General features: G+C 35.7%; 2 protein-coding genes across 2 annotated transcripts; both read right to left on the bottom strand.

Moving 5' to 3' along the window:
* Positions 1 to 1,518: 1,518 nt before the first annotated feature.
* Positions 1,519 to 3,671, bottom strand: LOC124221407 (trypsin-3-like). Its single transcript, XM_046631380.2, has 7 exons — positions 3,581 to 3,671; positions 3,332 to 3,405; positions 3,011 to 3,099; positions 2,802 to 2,940; positions 2,599 to 2,712; positions 2,008 to 2,157; positions 1,519 to 1,939 (listed from the first exon to the last, which is right to left on the bottom strand). Exons 1-7 carry the CDS (start codon positions 3,630 to 3,632, stop codon positions 1,793 to 1,795), a joined length of 765 nt encoding a protein of 254 aa, XP_046487336.1. The 5' UTR covers positions 3,633 to 3,671; the 3' UTR covers positions 1,519 to 1,792.
* Positions 3,672 to 4,349: 678 nt separating this feature from the next.
* LOC124221406 (uncharacterized) lies at positions 4,350 to 18,806 on the bottom strand. Its single transcript, XM_046631379.2, has 7 exons — positions 18,640 to 18,806; positions 14,244 to 14,314; positions 8,284 to 8,456; positions 7,769 to 7,920; positions 7,581 to 7,676; positions 6,910 to 7,138; positions 4,350 to 6,704 (listed from the first exon to the last, which is right to left on the bottom strand). Exons 2-7 carry the CDS (start codon positions 14,289 to 14,291, stop codon positions 6,428 to 6,430), a joined length of 975 nt encoding a protein of 324 aa, XP_046487335.1. The 5' UTR covers positions 14,292 to 14,314; positions 18,640 to 18,806; the 3' UTR covers positions 4,350 to 6,427.
* Between the last annotated feature and the right edge of the window lie 628 nt (positions 18,807 to 19,434).

The following is a 19,434-nucleotide window of genomic DNA, read 5'->3' as shown; positions in this document are numbered from 1 at the left end:
ATACGCAATTATGCTGATACACTACGCATCCACACACGCATAAAATTATCGACATCTTATAAGGATTGATACTATTTTGTTGCAGCAAACGTTGACTAAAAGTATGTTAACGCCGTTTGGAATCAATGCATTTTCTCAAATTATCTTCAACGAGAAATTGAGTTCATAAATTTTTTTTAGGTAGCGAAAAATACCTAAAAAAAATATATTATTATCTAGGCATCAGAGTTTACAAACAGTGTGACTGAAACGAAGTATTTTTCCCTTAGCATCAAGTTTAACGTAGATATAATACATGGAAAAATATATTGCAGTATAAACGAAAAAATTAAAATGCTCCAATTTTTAATTGCAGACGGATTTAATTAATCTTGTAATGATAGGACAACGTCTGTGTCTTCCATAAAGACTTGTAAGTTGAGGTTCGCTGATTTTCAGTTTTACTAATAGTTTATTTATATTCGTAGAATTTAAATTGAAGCAACTGAATTCATCCCAAACAATCTTAATGAGAAGATTCCAAGAGATTCAGATTAAGGAGGTTCTCATAAGCTCTTCCTTTGATGGATTATTATTTCAACAGAAAGGAAAATCTAAAGGACATGCTAGATTTAAAAAAAACCTACCTATTCTCTACTGCTCAAAGGCAAACATCCTGAGCAATTACAGGAACCCACAGGGCGATCATAAATTATAGTTATCACTGCCATTCTGTCCTGCGCAAACATAATTTGTCAGTGACTTATACCTTGTAGAATAGAAAACCTATAGGGACTCTGCTACCAGCTATTCACTACAGCTCAAAAGTAAATATCGTGAGCAATTATAGGAACTTACAAGCTGGTCAAATAATAGTTATAAAAGAAAATGGATAAATATAAGCTGTGTTGGTTTCGGAAATCAAATAATTTATGACTTCGGACGTGTTTCTTTCCCTGTTGTTGCGTCGTATAAAAAATTGTATTCACCACCGTGATGCTAATTTAATTTACTCACAATTAGAAATTTTTTCAGCGCATTGGAGAGGAATAATAATGGTCATTCAATCCGGAAGTCTGTATACTCGTGCTGTATACATCGATATAAATCACCACCAGTAATCACTCACAAAAATATATATGCAGCAACTTGTCTTTTACTATGAATACGGTACTATACGGTAAAATACAACTGCATTGTTTCCTAATTATTGGAGTCAAGGTATAAGAGGAGAATTAATGGATACTCTGGAAGTTATTTTTTTCAAATTGGTATCAGTCAAATGCTAGAAAATGATTAAACCGATGATTGAAAATGTAAGGTATATCCACATATCGTTTCGGAACGAGGAATCCGACGAATTACTTTCCCACGGCAGCAACGATACTATGTAAGAATCAACAGTAACAATTTGATCCACATTTTTGCGTTGCTGAATGAAACTGAACGCCTGGAACGCGTTCGAATAACTTTAACATTAAAAGTTTCTAGTTGGACTATTTGATACAGACACATCAATCATCATTTATGACATTAAGGTATCATCAATGATAACAATGGTATATTTTTCGTTCTTTAAAATGTCGATGCGGTTTCATAGCTGTAATTTTATATAGGTGCGTATGTACACTGAGACGCCCTTGACATGTATATTACACCGGACACGACATTATACAATAATATCACTTAAATTCCAGTTTTGCGAGACGCACTAATCGTTCGCAAAGTGTATAAACACTGTACGCTTGAAATGAGTCTCTGATCCCGAACGGTTTATTGACAGTAAATATAGCGTAATTCAGCCATCTCCATCTTACATTCCAGAGTTTTCTCTGATCCAGTCGCGGAAGTAGGAAACTCTGGCATAGACACCGGGATAACCGGCAAGAGCGCATCCGCTGCCCCAGGAAACGGCACCGTGAAGAACTCCATCGACTACCAACGGGCCGCCAGAATCGCCCTGAACAATGGAGAACAGATTGATAATTAGCTTCGGCAGAATGAAGAAAATTACGAATTCACACAAACCTGGCAAGCATCGATGCCACCCTCGGGAAAACCAGCGCACAACATGTCGTCGGTGATCCAACTTTGACCATAAGCAGTCGCACAATATTCCCGCGAAGTTACAGGAACTTCGGCGATTTGAACGATATCAGCCGCGGGGCCAACAAGCCACTGAAAAACCCGTTAAATAATCATTGTCGCATTTAGATATCTGGCTGTGAACTTCACGGAATATGATGCGCTTTATTATTGATAAATAAAGACATATTTTACAGCATCCCACATTGATTCAGAACTTATCAAAATAATTTGGAAAAAAGTCGGAGAATCGCAAAATTTATATATTATACTAAAAACTAAAGTTCACCTGCGAAAATGGAAATATAATATTTCCTTCAACTTGGCTATTCTGTGTTTTCTCGGAGAACTTGAGAATGTTATACATGAGTGGAGGAAATCTAGAGTATTTCAAGAAAGTTACTATTTTTCGAAAAAATCCACGTCGAGATGTTGATTTTACCCAAGCCACATACCTACTGTGAAACATTCTTAGAACATTGGAATGAGGCAAATTTAGACTTTTGAAACATAACGGACGAGCCGATTACTCACACGAATAGTTCCCCAGCCAGAGATAGTGCTAAATTCACCTTCTGGGACCATTTCGTATTGTTCAGGCAAAGGGATAGGCTGAACCTGAGCCGAAAAATCCATCGGTTCCTTTACCTGGAAAAAATGAAAGTCGGAAAATTAGTGGCAATGCAAATGTGACGTGTAGGTAAAGGGTAAGTCGGTTAAAACTGTAATATTCGTACCTTGAGGAGAGCAATGTCATTGGCATAAGTCACGGGGATGCTGTAATTTGGATGATTTATGATTTGATCTAGTTCGTGAATAGTCCCACCTGCGTTCCGCATTGTGCTTCCGATTCGGACGGAGTAGCGGCTAAAGTCTCTAAACGAAAAAAGAGAGAAAATAACTTGTTATTTCAATTGAGTCAAATGGATCTCTTCTTCATACGAACCGTTGGAAGCAGTGCGCAGCCGAAACGATCCAGTACTCGTTAATGAGGGAACCGCCGCAGTTGTGGCTGCCGTCAAGCAAAGAGGAAATCTGGAAGCAACAATGTTTATAATTAACAATGAAACAACAGTCACGTACGTAGGAATGATATGACGTGAATGAGTAGAATGCAAGATAAAACTTTGCGATTCCTTTTGAACGCCGCAATATCATGCGTGCATGATGTATCATTTAGTTATAAATGATACATTCACATCGTTGTGAATTCATTCATCGCCAAATCAATCCATGAAAATATGCTGATCGAATTAGTGATTAATACCTGGTAAGGGACTTCTTCGATGGTTCCATTTCTGCCGCCGACGATTCGATTTTCACCGGATGGAACCGGCGAGGCTGCACAGGAAAAGTTTATGTGAGAAACGAGCGAGCAATAGATGTTCGGTTTCGGACTCCGTATTCCGTGAGAATAGAATATTGGAGTTCAGGAGACCTGATTTAACGATTTATTAAAAATGTTGCACTATTCTTGGGACACAGCAATATTAAATGCGTAGCAAAAATCGCTTACCGAATACAGAGGCGAGGCTGGTGAACAGAAGACAAAAAATAAAGTCGTTCATGTTTCTGAATCAAATTACGTGACAGAAATTAGTCCAATTCTGTCCGGCTCTTATACCCGCGATCTTATCTCGTACAGAGATATTATCGTGTGTCAGAAAAGCAGTCAATCACGCGCGATTAACTAAGTCTCTATATTTTAAAATCCAGAGCTTGTGGTCCGGGTTTATTTTCAAATACCTATCGAACAAATAGGTATTCGATACAAGGTGTTTTTATACGACCGTATATAATTCACCCCATGACCTCTTCGATTTGAAATATAATCATTTATTACTTTTATATGGAAATATAATACACTAGGGAGATAAAGAAGATACGGTGTACAAAAAATATACACCGATCGGATCGGTAACATTTTTGTCTTACAGTGTACTTAATGTTCACTGCGGTATAGATATAGAAAATTGAAAGATGAGCAAAAGATGTCGCAAAACCGTTTAAATGTCGGAAGGTAAATGATACTGATAAAAATGATTACGCCATTAATTGATTTACTCAGACTATAGATCGTTGAAATCATGACTGGTAATTAATAATATGTGTAGAAAAAAGCAGTTTTTCAGTGTTTATACCAATGTTGTTTCGAAACACATTATATTTTACATCTTACTCTACTTATTTTGAATTGCATGTATCACGTTCGGGACGGTTTAGTTCTTTCCAAATTCTGGAAAAAGGTCACCAATTATTCAACGTCGAAAAGAGAGAAAAATATATTCGTTTTGCATAATTATTTTAATAATTATTTCTTACATATAAATAAACGATGACAAATTTAATTATTAAAATTTTAAAATTTTGGAGAATTCAATACGACCACGTACAGATTTATTCATCACATTCCAACGTTCCCAAAATACGTGTAACAGTATATATGAGCTAATGTACGGCGTAACTGACGAGGAAAAATTAATTACATTATGTCATTACGTCAGTACTTCTGATAAATTATAAATTTGAATACACACGACATATCATGCATACACTTGCATGGCTACAGATTTCTTCATCTTATGTTGTAAAAATTCAAACCGTATGAGAATTCTTGTTTCGTGCTATAAAAAATCAGTGCATCAAAATTAGGGGTCACCGAGAGAATTAGTTTTACATTAAATTAACATATGGCACACTAATCTCATATAATTGAGTATAATTTCATAAATTTACTTTAGATTCTTCGTGAATCGCAGATCAAAGCTTTCAGCCTAGAATTTTTATTCACCATCATACAGTGATTATATTGAACAATGAGCAAAACTATAAAATAGCAAGTGAAAGAATCCGTGGACTGGATTTTCGACGCTAAAGTAAAATACTTTAAGAAAAGTTGGAATCACAATGGAGCCTGATGAGGAATTTCAAAATTTTTATTTCGTTAACCAAGTTTATTTTATTGATCATACCATCGCGAACGTCAACCGACTATATCATTTGCAATGATCTGAGTCGTGAATTTTGCCTACGTTATAATAGTAGAAAAGGAAAACATGACCGCAATTTCCCTTCCTGCTTGAACGATTTGAATGCATGATCACGAGTATTAAGTAAAATTATGAACTGGTAATTGTAATTATTATTGTTATTAGTATTTGATAACACAAAGCCATCAAATGTTACATCTCATTTATCTGGCTCGCATCACGTGAGATCATTGTTTCCACACATTTACCATGGAAAGTATTTTCAGTTAAAAAAAACAAAAAATGTGTGGGAAGAATTTATTAATTATGCAATATCAAACAGCGATTAACGACGATTTGAGCAAATAACACTGGCCTGCGAAATATATATTTTAGATTCCCCCCTCAAGTAATAATACTTTTTTTTAAGAATTTAGGTATGTTGAATTAATAAACTCTTTGTTCACTGATGAGTTCAACTGAATTGTCAGTATAAGAGAAAAAGATTGAACAGAAATTTTGAGGAAAGTAGAAAAAGATATCACAAGTCTGTTTGAGTTATCTAGTCTCTCAAGTCTTGTTTGAACCTAATGCTGTTAATGTTGTTACCTAAGCATTCAGTTTTATATCCATTTTATTTTTTTTTTTCCCCTATAAAAATAGTTCAAAAATGCATGAAAATAAATCTCGATGTGCTGTAAAAAAAAAATAGCGCTACATTTTAATTGAACATACCTGAATATCTAGAACAAAACATTATTACTTGAAGTAGGGATTAAAAGTTGTATTTCGCAAGCGTGTAGAATCAAAGTGTCAACTTAATTCATCACATAAATGTTAATTATTTATTCATTTCATATACCATTTGATGGTACATAATGTTTTTGTTCATGTGATGTAATACATATTAAGTCAGTTCCTGCGTCCGATACAACGCAATAAATAAATAACAAAGAAATTATTCGTAAAAATGATGCAATCATATTTCAACCTCAAACATCTCAGTTAAACATGGGAACTAAAAAAAAGGAATGTAGTGGATTTTTAAGTATTAAATTTCTTTGACACAGTAGCTATAAAAACAAAAAATAAAAACAAAAAATAAACTATGTATTCAATTCCACTACTACATCGTGATAAATTTTTCAATTAATTCAATTCAAAAGTGCAACATCATTTTGGAGCAATATTCAGCTTATTTGAAATTATAAATCCATTTCGGAATGAAACCTATACGCTGGCATGTACAAATGATTTTTTTCCCTTCTAATACTGATAAAATTTAGGAGTAACATAACGATGACGGTAAAAAATTCAAAATTTCAAATATCGAAAGCACCGTTACAATCAATTATAATAATAACAAATTGCGCATCCTGTCGGTAGTAAATAATTCATTTATGGCTATTTGAGCAGCATCCCGAGTTTATCACGTTTAAATTAACATTGGCCGAAATGAAGGTGGCAGAGGGCGGATTTGGATTAGCGTTACTATGTTCAGGGCGTGGTGGTGTGGCCGACGGTCCGCTATTTTCTCTACGTTCTTGACCGGAAGATGAAGGGATAGGACACCGAGTAACAAGGTCTAGGGCCGTATTCGTTGTGTTCTCAGCCTGTTCAGCGGAAATACTCGCAAAGGGTCTATCGGTGACAGTGGGTGAAGTAATTTGTCTGAAAATAAAAATTCATTCATCAACTCCTAGATCGATTGTACAGTAGTATACGTGAAACATTGTAAACTTTCTAATTAAGGATTTCACATTTTTTCGATTACTTGAAAAGCTCTTTAGTAAAAATAAATCTTTGGCTGTATAAGACGAAGATTGGAGATTCCGATAACGGGCTAGAACAAAGCTTTAGGGGTAACAATCCTCACCCAGGCGTCCAAGTACTCTGGATTGTTTCTTCATCTTGTATTTCTAAAGTCGTTGTTAGCGCTGCCGGGCTTTCTTGAGAATCATAATTTGCATCTGTATTAACCCATTCTGGTGCCTGAAAGGCTTGCGCCTTCACTGGCTTATAATGTTCCTTCACAGCACCGGGATAATTAGTAGATCCATTTGCTTGCAGCGGTATACGTAGTTCATACATATCCCCATAATCATCTGAAACAACGAAGTGAACTTACGCGATGATTTTTAAAAAAATTAATCCATTTTTTTCACCTCTACGTTTGATCAAATAACAGACTGTGTTTTTGGCCGTCCACTACATCGCATTTATGCAAACTATGGCTTCATTTATTGTAAAAGCAATTGTACTTAAATGAAAGTGCAGGAAAAATGGTATGTTAATAGAGACGCCTCGTTGCATAAAAATATCGCATAACCATTTACCTGGTTTAACTGCCGCACTCGTACTATTAAAGTACAAAAAATCGTCGACCTAGTGTCGTTAAATAATTTCTTATATAAATGGCAGCTCGATCCTTGCAGCATTTGGAAAAAAAGCAAGAGTCAGTCGACGTACACTTGCAGAAAAGTTAAATATCACATAATTATAATACAAATTTCATTCTGTTCAAATGATGAGAAATATTTTACTCACTGTTATTTGATGATGCCGGAGGTGCAGTCGGTTTTATCACCGAAACTGTACGTTCGAAATCACATGTTGAAAGTTTTTCCCAACATTTCGATTTAACTGAAACAGAAAAAGTAAAAATCATCAGTGATTAAACCTCGTAACAACCTCGAAAACTGAATATGAAAACAGTAATAGAAGAAGAAACTTACCCACGAAGTATATAACGTAAGCGACGATAGCAATAATTACGATACACACGATTATTCCGCATACTAAACGAGTGTTGTACGAATACTGATTCGCTTCAATTTTCTGGCACGTATCTGATTCGTGACCGTCCGTCTTGACTTCAGCGGAAAAACTGTTAAAAAAAAAAAGAACAATATAATCGAAAAAATATAATTACAGTAACCGTCGCGCCAAATAAAGTGTTGAAGACTGGACACCAAACAAGCGCTTCACGAATAATTGCATCAAGCGTCTACTCTGATACAATTTTGTGCGAGAAAATGTTTAAAATGTTGATAATCAAATCAGGATTATGAAAACTTATCATATTCTTCATCTGAGGGGCAAATACTTGGTATGTAGATCTTATTGGATAATCCTTATTGTAATTTGCCAAGTGAAAAACGGACAAATGCGAACAAATTATGAAAAGTTTCAAAAAGAGCTGAATTTATTCAGCTGAATTAAAAGAGCTGATTTTTCATGTATCGCCTACCCCGTAAGACAAGGACCACATTGCTTGGCATCGCGGGCTAGTTTTTGGCCTTCCTGCCTGTCAAATAAGGCACACTGCGTATAGTTGACGCACTTTTTGGACGTTTCGTAGCAATACTGATATTTAAAACAATCATCATCGGTTGAACAGTCTTCCGCAGCCGTCGTTGTTACCTGTAAAAGTAAAAAAAATTGTACAGGCATATCCTGGATTTGGAACAGGTAACAGAAGTAACGCATAAATATACAGCACATGTTTTTCAATCTTCTAACCAATGGCTACGATAATGATGTAGTACCGGCATCGAATAATATTGAAAATTTTACAACTACCGCAGCTTCAAGAGTGGTGAAATCTTATAGTTAATTAATTATCCAATCAGGTTTCGAATTAATCAATATCAATGACTGCAGGATAATCGAGGATGCCTAGAGTTGGAGATTGCAATAACTCTATCATCGTGTTGCGATTCACCACGTCGTTGCTGCTACCGGAATTGTTAATTTTTTAATTATGACAGAAGAATAAAAAGAAATAAAAGTAAACAAGGAATTACGGATATTGTTTCTATATAATAGTAAATCTACAAATACTGATAGACACAAAACTAACCGCAATGGTTTAGGTACGCAGTCGTGGACGTATCATAAAATTCAATTATTCCCCCACATTGCTGTTGTTCTCTGCAGTTTTCGGTGGTTTGTCGCAATCATGGTCACCGCAATATTTATCAGTATTATTCCACGTTTCTTCGTCCGATGAGAAAGAAAACGCTACGCAATGACCAATCGATTTGCAAATATAAAAGACATACCTGCATGCATACAATAAAAGGGTGCGGATTTTTTCAAGGACATTTTTAGGATTACAGGGAACTCGGCTGGGCAAATGTGTTCTCAAAATTATCTATTTCGATCAATTCGTGTTTAGATTTTTTACTTTATAACGTGCCGCGCAGATTTTTTCTTCTTCTTGAAAGAAAAAAAAAAAGTTTGCGATGGATATAAATTAAATAAATCGTCAACTGAGATAATACAATGACTAACTTCGGTAATGCGCTTAATTAGAAAGTGAATTGCACTTGAGCAGGAAATCTAGCGCGTCGTGTAAATTATAATACTGCGTTAAAGATTCTGTAAGTGGTCAACACCGCACAGCCGCACGCACATGAACAAACATACGTGAATGATTAAAGTGTCACGTTAGTTCGTGCAAGCAAGGTCGGGACTGCCGAGTGCTCAATGTCAACGGTAGGCTGCGGATAACGGTCTTGACAAGGAGCAACGAAAGTGAGAAATGTGACGCAATAGCTATGACGCATCGGCGAAAGTATTATTTGAAATAATAGGTAATAGTCATCGACGAGACGGATGTATCAGATACGTTTTGCGTGAAGTAAGAAACGCACAGTCCATAATCTGCGAGCTGCGGTTACAGGTTGTCACATTTGTCGTTGAAAACGTTGAATTGTACAAGGAACCGGAGAGAAGCAATGTTAGCAAAGCAAAGCAAGTTACAGAATAACAAAATTACGTTTTTTTTACTCCATTTAATTATGTGACGCGAGCAGATACTTTACAGATTTCAAGCTCATGGAACCGTAACTTCTGTTTGTTTTATTTATTTTTGTTTCAAACAAATGAATATGAAATTTTATTTTTTCACGTCTTCACGATGTATGTATGAAATTTTACCAATTTTTACTATTCGACGTCTTTCATAATTGCGTATAAAGAAATTACATATAGACAAAATAAAAAAAAAAACTAAAAGGATTTGAAAAATTAGTCGAACGAAAACCTAGTTAGATTAAGTAATTAGTAATTTTGAACCCTCGGATTTGAAAAATTGAGGCTTTGTTTCCCAGAGAGTCGACGGCAAAACACGGCCGTGTGAGAAAATTCCAAAAAAGCCGCAAAGCGACTTGGTACCCACCTCTTATTCGGATAAAATAGCAGTTTTTACATGGAACTTTAGCACATACTCGTACATCAAAATATCCAATGCAACTATGCCTCCTGTGATTATTACCAGCTCTACAAGGCATGAAAAAATAATGATATTCAAAAAATCCAGAATTCATCTGCAATATATATCTACGATGCACGAAGAACATCGATAATTAAATTCCCTATCGCCCTATCTTTTCAAGTTGCATAAAAGTGTTTCAGATATTCTTAAAATTCTGTCCCTACTACCATATCCAACATACTAATTCTGTGATATTTTCGCTATGCCGAGTTCTTACAACTATAACTGCACGAAATACCTAATTCGCCGTTGCACGAAATTGCGATTCTTGCCTTTAAGGTAAAAAAATGCAAAACTATTAAATTAATTAATATTACATGATCGCACATCGTTATTCATATATTGTCGCCGACTAAAACAATTTTCCTAGTTTCGCAGTAACGCGAAAAATCCACGTGTATTTACGATACATCACATACGCTTGACCTACTTTATTACGGTGGTGTGATATGATGCAGGCACATCGTCAATCCAGGCGGCACGGTGACAAAGAATAAAGAGAAAGAAACCAATAAAAAAAATCAAACACTCGTTAAGTATGTAGACGGGCATCAAGGGCAAGAAGAGAAAAAACAAAAAGAAAAGAAGGTGAAAAAGAAAGAAATATTCACGATGGTGTATGTATTGTACATCTTGGCTCTGTGCCTGATTCCAGGATTCCCAATATTATTATTATTGTTGTTATTATTATTATTATTATTATTATTATTACTACGACAGCACAGTACATCCATGCTGATGGGAAATATTTAAACCTAATGCCTCTGCGACGACGGGCTACACTTGCATACAACATAGGTCATTACTATTATGATTGTTTTTTGTTTTACACAATTGTTGTTATTATTTGCGAGGGCTCGAGATAAGCGGTTGTACGTAGTTGCGTGAGATAAGAACACTACCACGTGTATAGGTGCATGGACATATCGTGAGGATGGGATTTACATGCCACGTCCTTATAATATTACGTACCGACAAAATCTATGCCCTTAGTATTATAAGTATGTACAACGAGTTTGTAATAGAGACGTGAGTTGGCTAGTTGAAAAAAACTAGCAATCGCATTATAATCTCTGATACTTTAGCCCACGTTTAGGTACTGTTCGATAGTTACAAGAAAATAGTAAAATATGCACGTACAATTTTAAACGGGAAATGAATTATACGCAACATATTGTTTACGACGAAGTGTTGCGTGAAAACCGCATAGATTAGATATTAATTTTTGTATAATAATATGAACTTGAGTTCAAAGACGCATTACGTTTTAATCTACAGTAATATCAGATGTCGTACATGTTCACACACGCATGTTTAATAATCGGTGAAATATAGGATTGCATTAAGTAGATATAGCATAATTCTCATGCCAACATAGTACAATTTCGCAGGTTAAAAATATTATACATAATATACCAAAACGGATGTTCGGTAGCAAGCTGCGTATCTATTCATATTATATACATACGTACGATTCTTTTCATGTATTTGTAAACACATACATATGTACAAATAGAATAGTATAATACGCAAGAGATTTGTATAGTTTCATCTCCGCGAATAAGTTCCTGGCTATAACGACGCCATTTTGGAAATTTTGTGCCGCGTCATGGCCAACCTGTGCCGCCATAACCCTGAATATAATTCCCACCCTTCGGTGAACGATAAGAGACTCCCGTGCCACCTGATGATTTCGTTTGGCAACCCTGGTGAAAGTTTCTACCGCTACAAGTTTCTACTGGATCGAAACGTTTGGTACAATTTCGCGCAAAATTGTGAATAAGCATAGTTTTTCATGAAGAATTGTTAATTTTCGTTAAAAATTGTCTAGTGTCTTGTAAATTTTTTTACCGAAAAACTACAAATTTTTATAACAAACTATGCACGTTTACAATGGTGTAAGACGAAAAACAATTTTTTGTGAAAAATTGTACGAGCCGTTCCAATTCCTCTAAAAATTCTTAGAAAATTCTAGGAATCATTTTTACCAAGGGACACAATTTCACGGGTTGTCAAGATAAGGGTAGAAGAATAAAAAATTAAAATTGAGCTTCGAAATAATATATAAATACTGCCACGACGATTTAATCATTCATATTATTATGTTATCGACGAACCGGTTGTCGATCGTTATTTATTTCTATCTTACGACTCATCACGGGCATCGAATCGCGCGATGTGCGCAAATAAAAAGAAAAGAAAAACCAACAAAACTGTTCGTCGAATTTCACATGTGTACGTGTATGTAACGCAGTTCGGAGATGTTATCTCTCATTATTTTCACCGTGTGCACGAGCTTCGCGCACTCGTAACTACCTACTTGTTGCTGCTTGTGTACAAATATAAATCGACACTCGCGCATCTACGCGTAATCTAAACGAGTAACGAACACAAGCGCGATTCGTCCCTCCGCAAGGAAAACCGCAAAGGTATTGACATTATACCTATGTAATGTGGCTCCTGCCGTGGTCAAAGTCCAAGAAATATATATACACATATTCATATAAAAATATGTGTGTGCGCGTGTGTCCTCTTCTTCAGCAACGCTGCACGATATAGTTTCATAGGGGAGAATACGCACACACACACATTTATATTATATACACACATATGTATCTATGTAAACATATATATCTGTATATATATTTATATATACTTTTCCTTTTATATGTAAGAACATCTTCAGCAACGCTGCACGATATATATATATATATATTCTTGCCCTCGAAACTATGTCGTGCAGCGTTGCTGAAGAAGAGAAACCTATGCGGTTGTTTTACTCTCCGAATGCTTGTAGACCGTACATTAGGTGTATAATGTTGTATATCTCTATTTATAAACGCATCGATGGTGCAGCGGATCTGGGAATACCCAAATCCATTGGAACTAATAATTTTAACGTGTACGATGATTCATTGCTTTCAGAATTGTTGACCAATACCAAGGGATACAATTAAGCGAAATTGTGCAAAGGCGTATCGAAGATTTTGCAGTACCGCGTAAACGAATGATTATTTATTTCATTAGCGTGGATGCGACATTTGATATAAGTATACCATCGAAGCTTAAATCTCGCAGGTATAACGAAACGCGTATGCTTTGGATAAATACGATAATATAATACATAATATAATATAATATTTTCTTTGTTTAAAGATAGAGATATCTCTAAGCGTTGATAAATATTTTGTATATATATACGCGTATAATAACTTGTGACGTTTGCATGTCAAAACTATTGTAATTACAGACAGGTTCAGGGGTGTCGATTATCTCTTTGTCTGCGTGCGGCGCGTATTATGTTTCATAAACGAATTGGTTAAATCGGTTGGTAATCGTGCGCAACTGGGCTCGTATCGGGACTCGCCGCTTTGCACGCGTGAACTACATAGCTATATACAAGTATACGTGTCGTGAGTCAACCCCTTTGCGGCTTCCAGAGGATTCTCGAAGGTTCTAGATACTCGGTGGATGCGTTACACATGCACAGACATTATGCTACAATTTTATTCGCCTTGTAGCGTTGTAGGTTACGTTTTGCAGAGAGGATGCCTGCTACAGTCAGTCCTTACAGACAATTCCACGTGCAATGTCGAAGAAAAACATCGAAAAACTTTTTGGTTTCACGAGAGAATGAGGCCAATAAATGTAATTTTACAACGAGCGGCAGTTCAATTAGAGAAATACATTTCTTGGCATCGTTCTTGTGCAAAAGAAAAAAAAATTTATTTTTTTTCCTGGGTAATTTTATTCGGATTCCCGCTGATTGTAAGTGCAGATTGTTCACATCAGTGATGCGTAGGCTTTGATTGTAGACGAATGAGGAAAATCGGAAGGAAGCAAAATTGGAGTATCAAGAAAAATGATTATATATGTTCTTGTGGTTGTTGTGTAAAATATGTATACAGCAGTGTGTTTCACCAACTTACCAATAAAATCAATGCGACTGTTACCACGGAAGTCATGGCAACCCCCATGGCTAACTGAAATTCTCGGGAATCTGAAACAATGTGTAAATCCATACGTGTTAAAAAACCTGAAGTGTTGCATTGAAATTATAGTAATCACGTAAGGATATGCAAATAGTTGTACATTTTTTGCACAAATTTTCTTCAACGTAAATATGTACGGTTACAGGATTACAGAAAAATACATGGCCTTGGATTGGGGAAACGGAAATGATAAGAAAGTTCTCAATATTATAATTTGATAATCTTCCCTTCTCAATTTCAGCGTACGGAATTCAGTTTAATCGATAAAAATGAATTCTCGTTCTGTTAAACCCGAAGACATACATGAATAGTTCCAAGATATTGCCTCTCAAATCTTAACATTCGTGGTAGAGTAAAAAATGTAATCATTACGGTCACTTTAATTATTTTTAATACTTTTTAAAGGTGCCAGAGGATAGATATTTACTCAGAATGAATAAAATAAAAGACTCCAAAATACAAATATATATATATTCATTTAATTTGTAGGATATTTTTAATTCGTCTTCATGTATTTTGTATGATTACATATAACGATTAGACTTGTCGCTCTATATATTACCTGAGATGAAATGTATAAAAGTAATTAAAAATCTTTCAACTCAAAAGATTCCTCAACATAACACAACATACAATCATTCCTTTCTCGGATTGTACGTAAACATTTTTTTAAATTATATATGTATCTTTCCAGGTCATTTTGTACTTCCCTAGTCATATGGCAGGGGAGAAATGTTTATCATGTTTTCGGTTCTCAACTTGGGACAGGTTGACTATTTCACATATTACAATAGACGTTGCCTAAAACTAAAAGAAACAGATAACTAATTGCGGCAGAAAACTTATCAGAGTAGATTTGGGGATTGCTCGACACATAATCTAAGTTCAGTAGCCTAGTCGTCACGTCTTGTCAACTTTGTGCCGAACACTTAACACGCCGATACGGTATTAATGAGCAGTTTCGATATGTTGGTACAAACATAACGGCCACAAAAGTGCCAGGAAAGGAGACGTCGAAAGAGTCGGACAAAACGGAACAGGGAATATTTTGAAAAATAGTATTACGGAATCAAATTCTTTACTGAAATACCATTGTAGGTTTGTACAGGTATAAGAATATTCATTTTTTTATAGCAACTTGTTGGATAGGTTACCAGATATTGCCACTGGAATGACAAAATTTATTGGAGGGACATGCTGGGGTAGGAACAATTTGACTGTTTGAACAAAATTGTCGGGCATTCTGAAAATATTTTATGTTTGAAATTCAGTGCGTCACATAGAACACAGTTTAAATTACAACTACAGACACTTTGAAAAAGTGTATTTTTCATTCTTTACTATTTTTTACCAAAAGACACAAGACTCAGTACGTTGGAACAACTCGCATATTTTTTCGTTTAAGCGAGAATTGTTCAGAGAAATTACCTGTATCGAAAAAATCATATTATTTATAAAAATCCTCTAAACTTTATTACATTGTAAAAGCTTTTGCAGTTTCTTTATTTTATCTCGACGCCTCTTACGAAAAGTAGCACGTTTCGGCTTTCAACACGAAAACTAGCACGTTTCTCTTATCCCCGCGATAACTATCATGTCTCGATTAGTGCACTGAGGATTATCTTAAGATTTGTGTGTGCGATAGACGATAGTCGAAATGAAAGTCAATTTGCGGATGCAGATCTTAGAAAAATGAAGCTTTTTTCACAGGTTCTTTACAGATGTTTTAAATTTGTTCGGGATTTTCTATCAATGCAAATATCAATTGGTCCTATTATATTTATATCAAGTAGTCCGTACCTAAACTATCCGTAATATTTCCACAAGAGTGTAACAGCTATTGCATCTAATTGGATATGACTAAATCAGTCTTTTTAGATTTTTATACTCAGCATTACCGCACTTTTACTGATCTGTGTAAAAACTTGTTAGTTTTTTCGGTGAAAGCCGGAACATGCGAGTTTGCGGAAAATCTGAAACGTGCTACTTTTCGTAAGAGACGTCGACCTGTAGCTCTGAAAAATAATTGAACAAGGTTGAATCTTCTACGTGTAGTAAGTAAAATATGAGAATGGCAGACAGATCAATTATTATATATTATATATAATACCTTTGGCATCAAGATGATAATAAGGTATAAAATTATGAAAAAAAAAACAGTTTGCACTGCGCGCAGAATTCCTCTTAAACGATCAATTCAATCGGAGTTGGATCGAAATAATTTTCACAAAGTTTCATTTCGAAAATGATCTTTGCGTATTTTTTCTTTAACCTGCACAGGTCACAGTAGCTAACGGTTAGCCATTGTTGATTTCTCAGTGAGGCACTTTGAAGAAATTTCGATAGTTATTTTCGACATAAAATCTCTGTATCCGAACTATTGGCAGAAATTATTAATATAGGGCCTAATGTTTGAGCTAATGTTCGTAATACTAACAAAACAGATCATGTGTTTGCCCATAATAATTAAAAACGTACTTTTTTCCTGTTATACCTATTACCATTGCGAAATTCAACCGAATTCATTGAACATCACATTTATAGAACCACTGCGCGAATGAATTACGTACCTTTCACAGAACACGTTCACAAAAAGACAGCGGTGACGAACTTTAGGGCTTAATAATTTTTATATGATTACGTGCGCTGGAGTTTTAAAAATTCCAAAGTGACTTGTCATCATCGGAGAGTATGATTTCATTAAACGGAGAAGACAACAAACACCTCCATAGAGATTGTAAAACAATCTAATTAATATCGAATTTAGGCATTCACATTCATGCCAAATGAACGTAAGTTTTGCATTTGTGTTCAGTAACATTTACAACTGCATTTAATTGCCATCTCATAGTTCAGTCGGCTGTGAGTTTGAAACCTGATCGTTATCCCCTTTCATTCACATATATTATTCGTTTGCTTTGGAGTAAACTGTTTGACAACTTTTGTCTTCGAATTTCTTTTGTGATAAAAAAAAATTCACGGATTAGATTTTAGAGACGAATGCCTCCGAAAGGTCGACGTACGCAGTAGAAGTGAAGGTTGCTTTGATTTTGTAAAATTCGATCTCGACGTCGAATTCACCGTGACAAATGAATATCGAAAGTGAACGATAATTGTGTAGAAAATATTTTATATCATTCTCTATTTTTATTCCGCAATTTTGAAGTTAGGTTGAGAAAACAGCTCCTCGAGAATCCTTAAAAAAATGAATTTTACAATACTCTAACGGCTTTCTGGATTTGGAATTTCAAAGAATTCGAACGTTTCAAAGTCAGATTCGTATCGACTGATTTTAAGAGCTCTACGATCAGTCTATACTTCCCAAATAAGTTATTTCGCTGTAATCTGCATTACTCTTAAAAATATTGACGTGAATTCATTGAAATGGGACATTTTGTGCGTAACTCGTTAAGTAACAGTAATAACGAGGGCGTATAAAAAATAGATTTGTAATCTATCATCGAATCACATCGATGTTGAAATAATAATTTATACTAGATAAACAAAACGGTAACTTCCGCGAAGTGCAAACTTTTCGTGGCGTAAAAAGTCCCTATACAGCATATACGGATAATTGTGATAAATTTTACATGTGTGCTTAATAAAGTAAATATTCAATATAAAACCGCAAGTAACGTAAATCTGTAGCTGATGTATTTAAATCGGCTAATCGGAGAGCTTTTAAAACTGCGCTTTAAACTCTCGTCTCCGGATTGCATCAGCAATTGTCAGATGAAATGGTGGTCAGTTAACGGTGAACAAGTGGTTTCATTTTAGGTAGGTAAACGCACGTACATACAGGCGTCTGGTAAAATGGGTGATTTGTGTGAAAATAATTTTAAAAAACCCACCTACACACGCACAGAGAGAGAGAGAGAGAGAGAGAGACTCCAAAAACAAATTATCGCTGCTCCGAATTACGAAGTAATGCAGCGAAGATTTTAAAATCAGATGTAATTAACCGCTAAAAGACAGAAACAATTCGCAATAAATCTATAACATCAACGTACGTATCTAGCGCGACTTTCCTCCTGCTCGCTTATGCGGACCACACATTCCTGGTTACACGGAACTCAGCGGTAAACACGAATGTCATCACACGTTTGCCGCACGTGTGGTGTATGCGTAAGAATATTGAATGGTATGATCGAAGGGCTGAACATGTCGCTGGAAGATGGGTAACTCTTGATTTTAGGTGTTCGTGTCAAGACCTGTCGATGCATGTGTCGACGAGTCCGGTGCATCTGACGAGATCGGTAAAAAGTTCGGTTCGAATGACGTTCCGAAAATCTTACGAGTAAAAGTTGACGCAAAGTAATCGTATGTAGCTCACCTTTGTCGCTGCCGTTTCTGCGGTGCACTTCTCACTTGCAAAACTTTGAAACCTTTCTCTCGCACTTGTTGGAGTTTGACACTTGTCGTTCGAACTTGCCGTCTTGAAAGTTGGATCATTACTGACTATACCGAGATTACCGAGGTAGACGCAGCAACTGGCGAGCATGATTCATCGCGCCGCAGACTCGTCGAGACTTGTCTGCCCGCAGGTGCAGTGGGGGTGGGTGTCGTGATTTTTTCAGCCAATCAGAAACCCGGCCGAGTATCGATCGCAAGCGCGATCCATCTCGATCTTGGACTTCGATCTTCTCGATCTTCTCGATCTTCTACCCCTGTTCGTCACTGACCGCAGCCAGGGTTGCCGAACCTTTCAGTCTCCGTTTATGCGCTCATAAATGACCGTTTTAATGAAATTTGTTTATTTCATATTCTTGTAGATTGGAAAAAAATATTTTGGACGTATTTTTTATTTTTTCGATTGAATCAAAATTGCCATTAAAATAACAGATTGAAAACTATAACATTGTGACGTCGCCCATGTTAAGATATATCTATATATATTAAAATCAGTGAAATTAAATCACCTATAACATGAAAAATTATCACCTTTAACGAAAAACAAAAAATACCTCCTCATTATTTTGGCTTGCACTGCATTATGCATTCCTAAGAATGGAAAAAAAAATTTCATGCAAACGGTCAATTGTTGCATCGCCCAGCCGTTAAATTATGGATACACCGAGATTTCGCCTGATCATAACGTTGTTAACATCGCTCAAGCGAGGTCATCTAA

The sequence above is a fragment of the Neodiprion pinetum genome, chromosome 6 (assembly GCF_021155775.2).
Source record: "Neodiprion pinetum isolate iyNeoPine1 chromosome 6, iyNeoPine1.2, whole genome shotgun sequence".
Taxonomy (NCBI): Eukaryota; Metazoa; Arthropoda; class Insecta; order Hymenoptera; family Diprionidae; genus Neodiprion; species Neodiprion pinetum.
The sequence above is the reverse complement of the archived record's forward strand: the minus strand, read 5'-3'. Positions and strand labels throughout refer to the sequence as shown.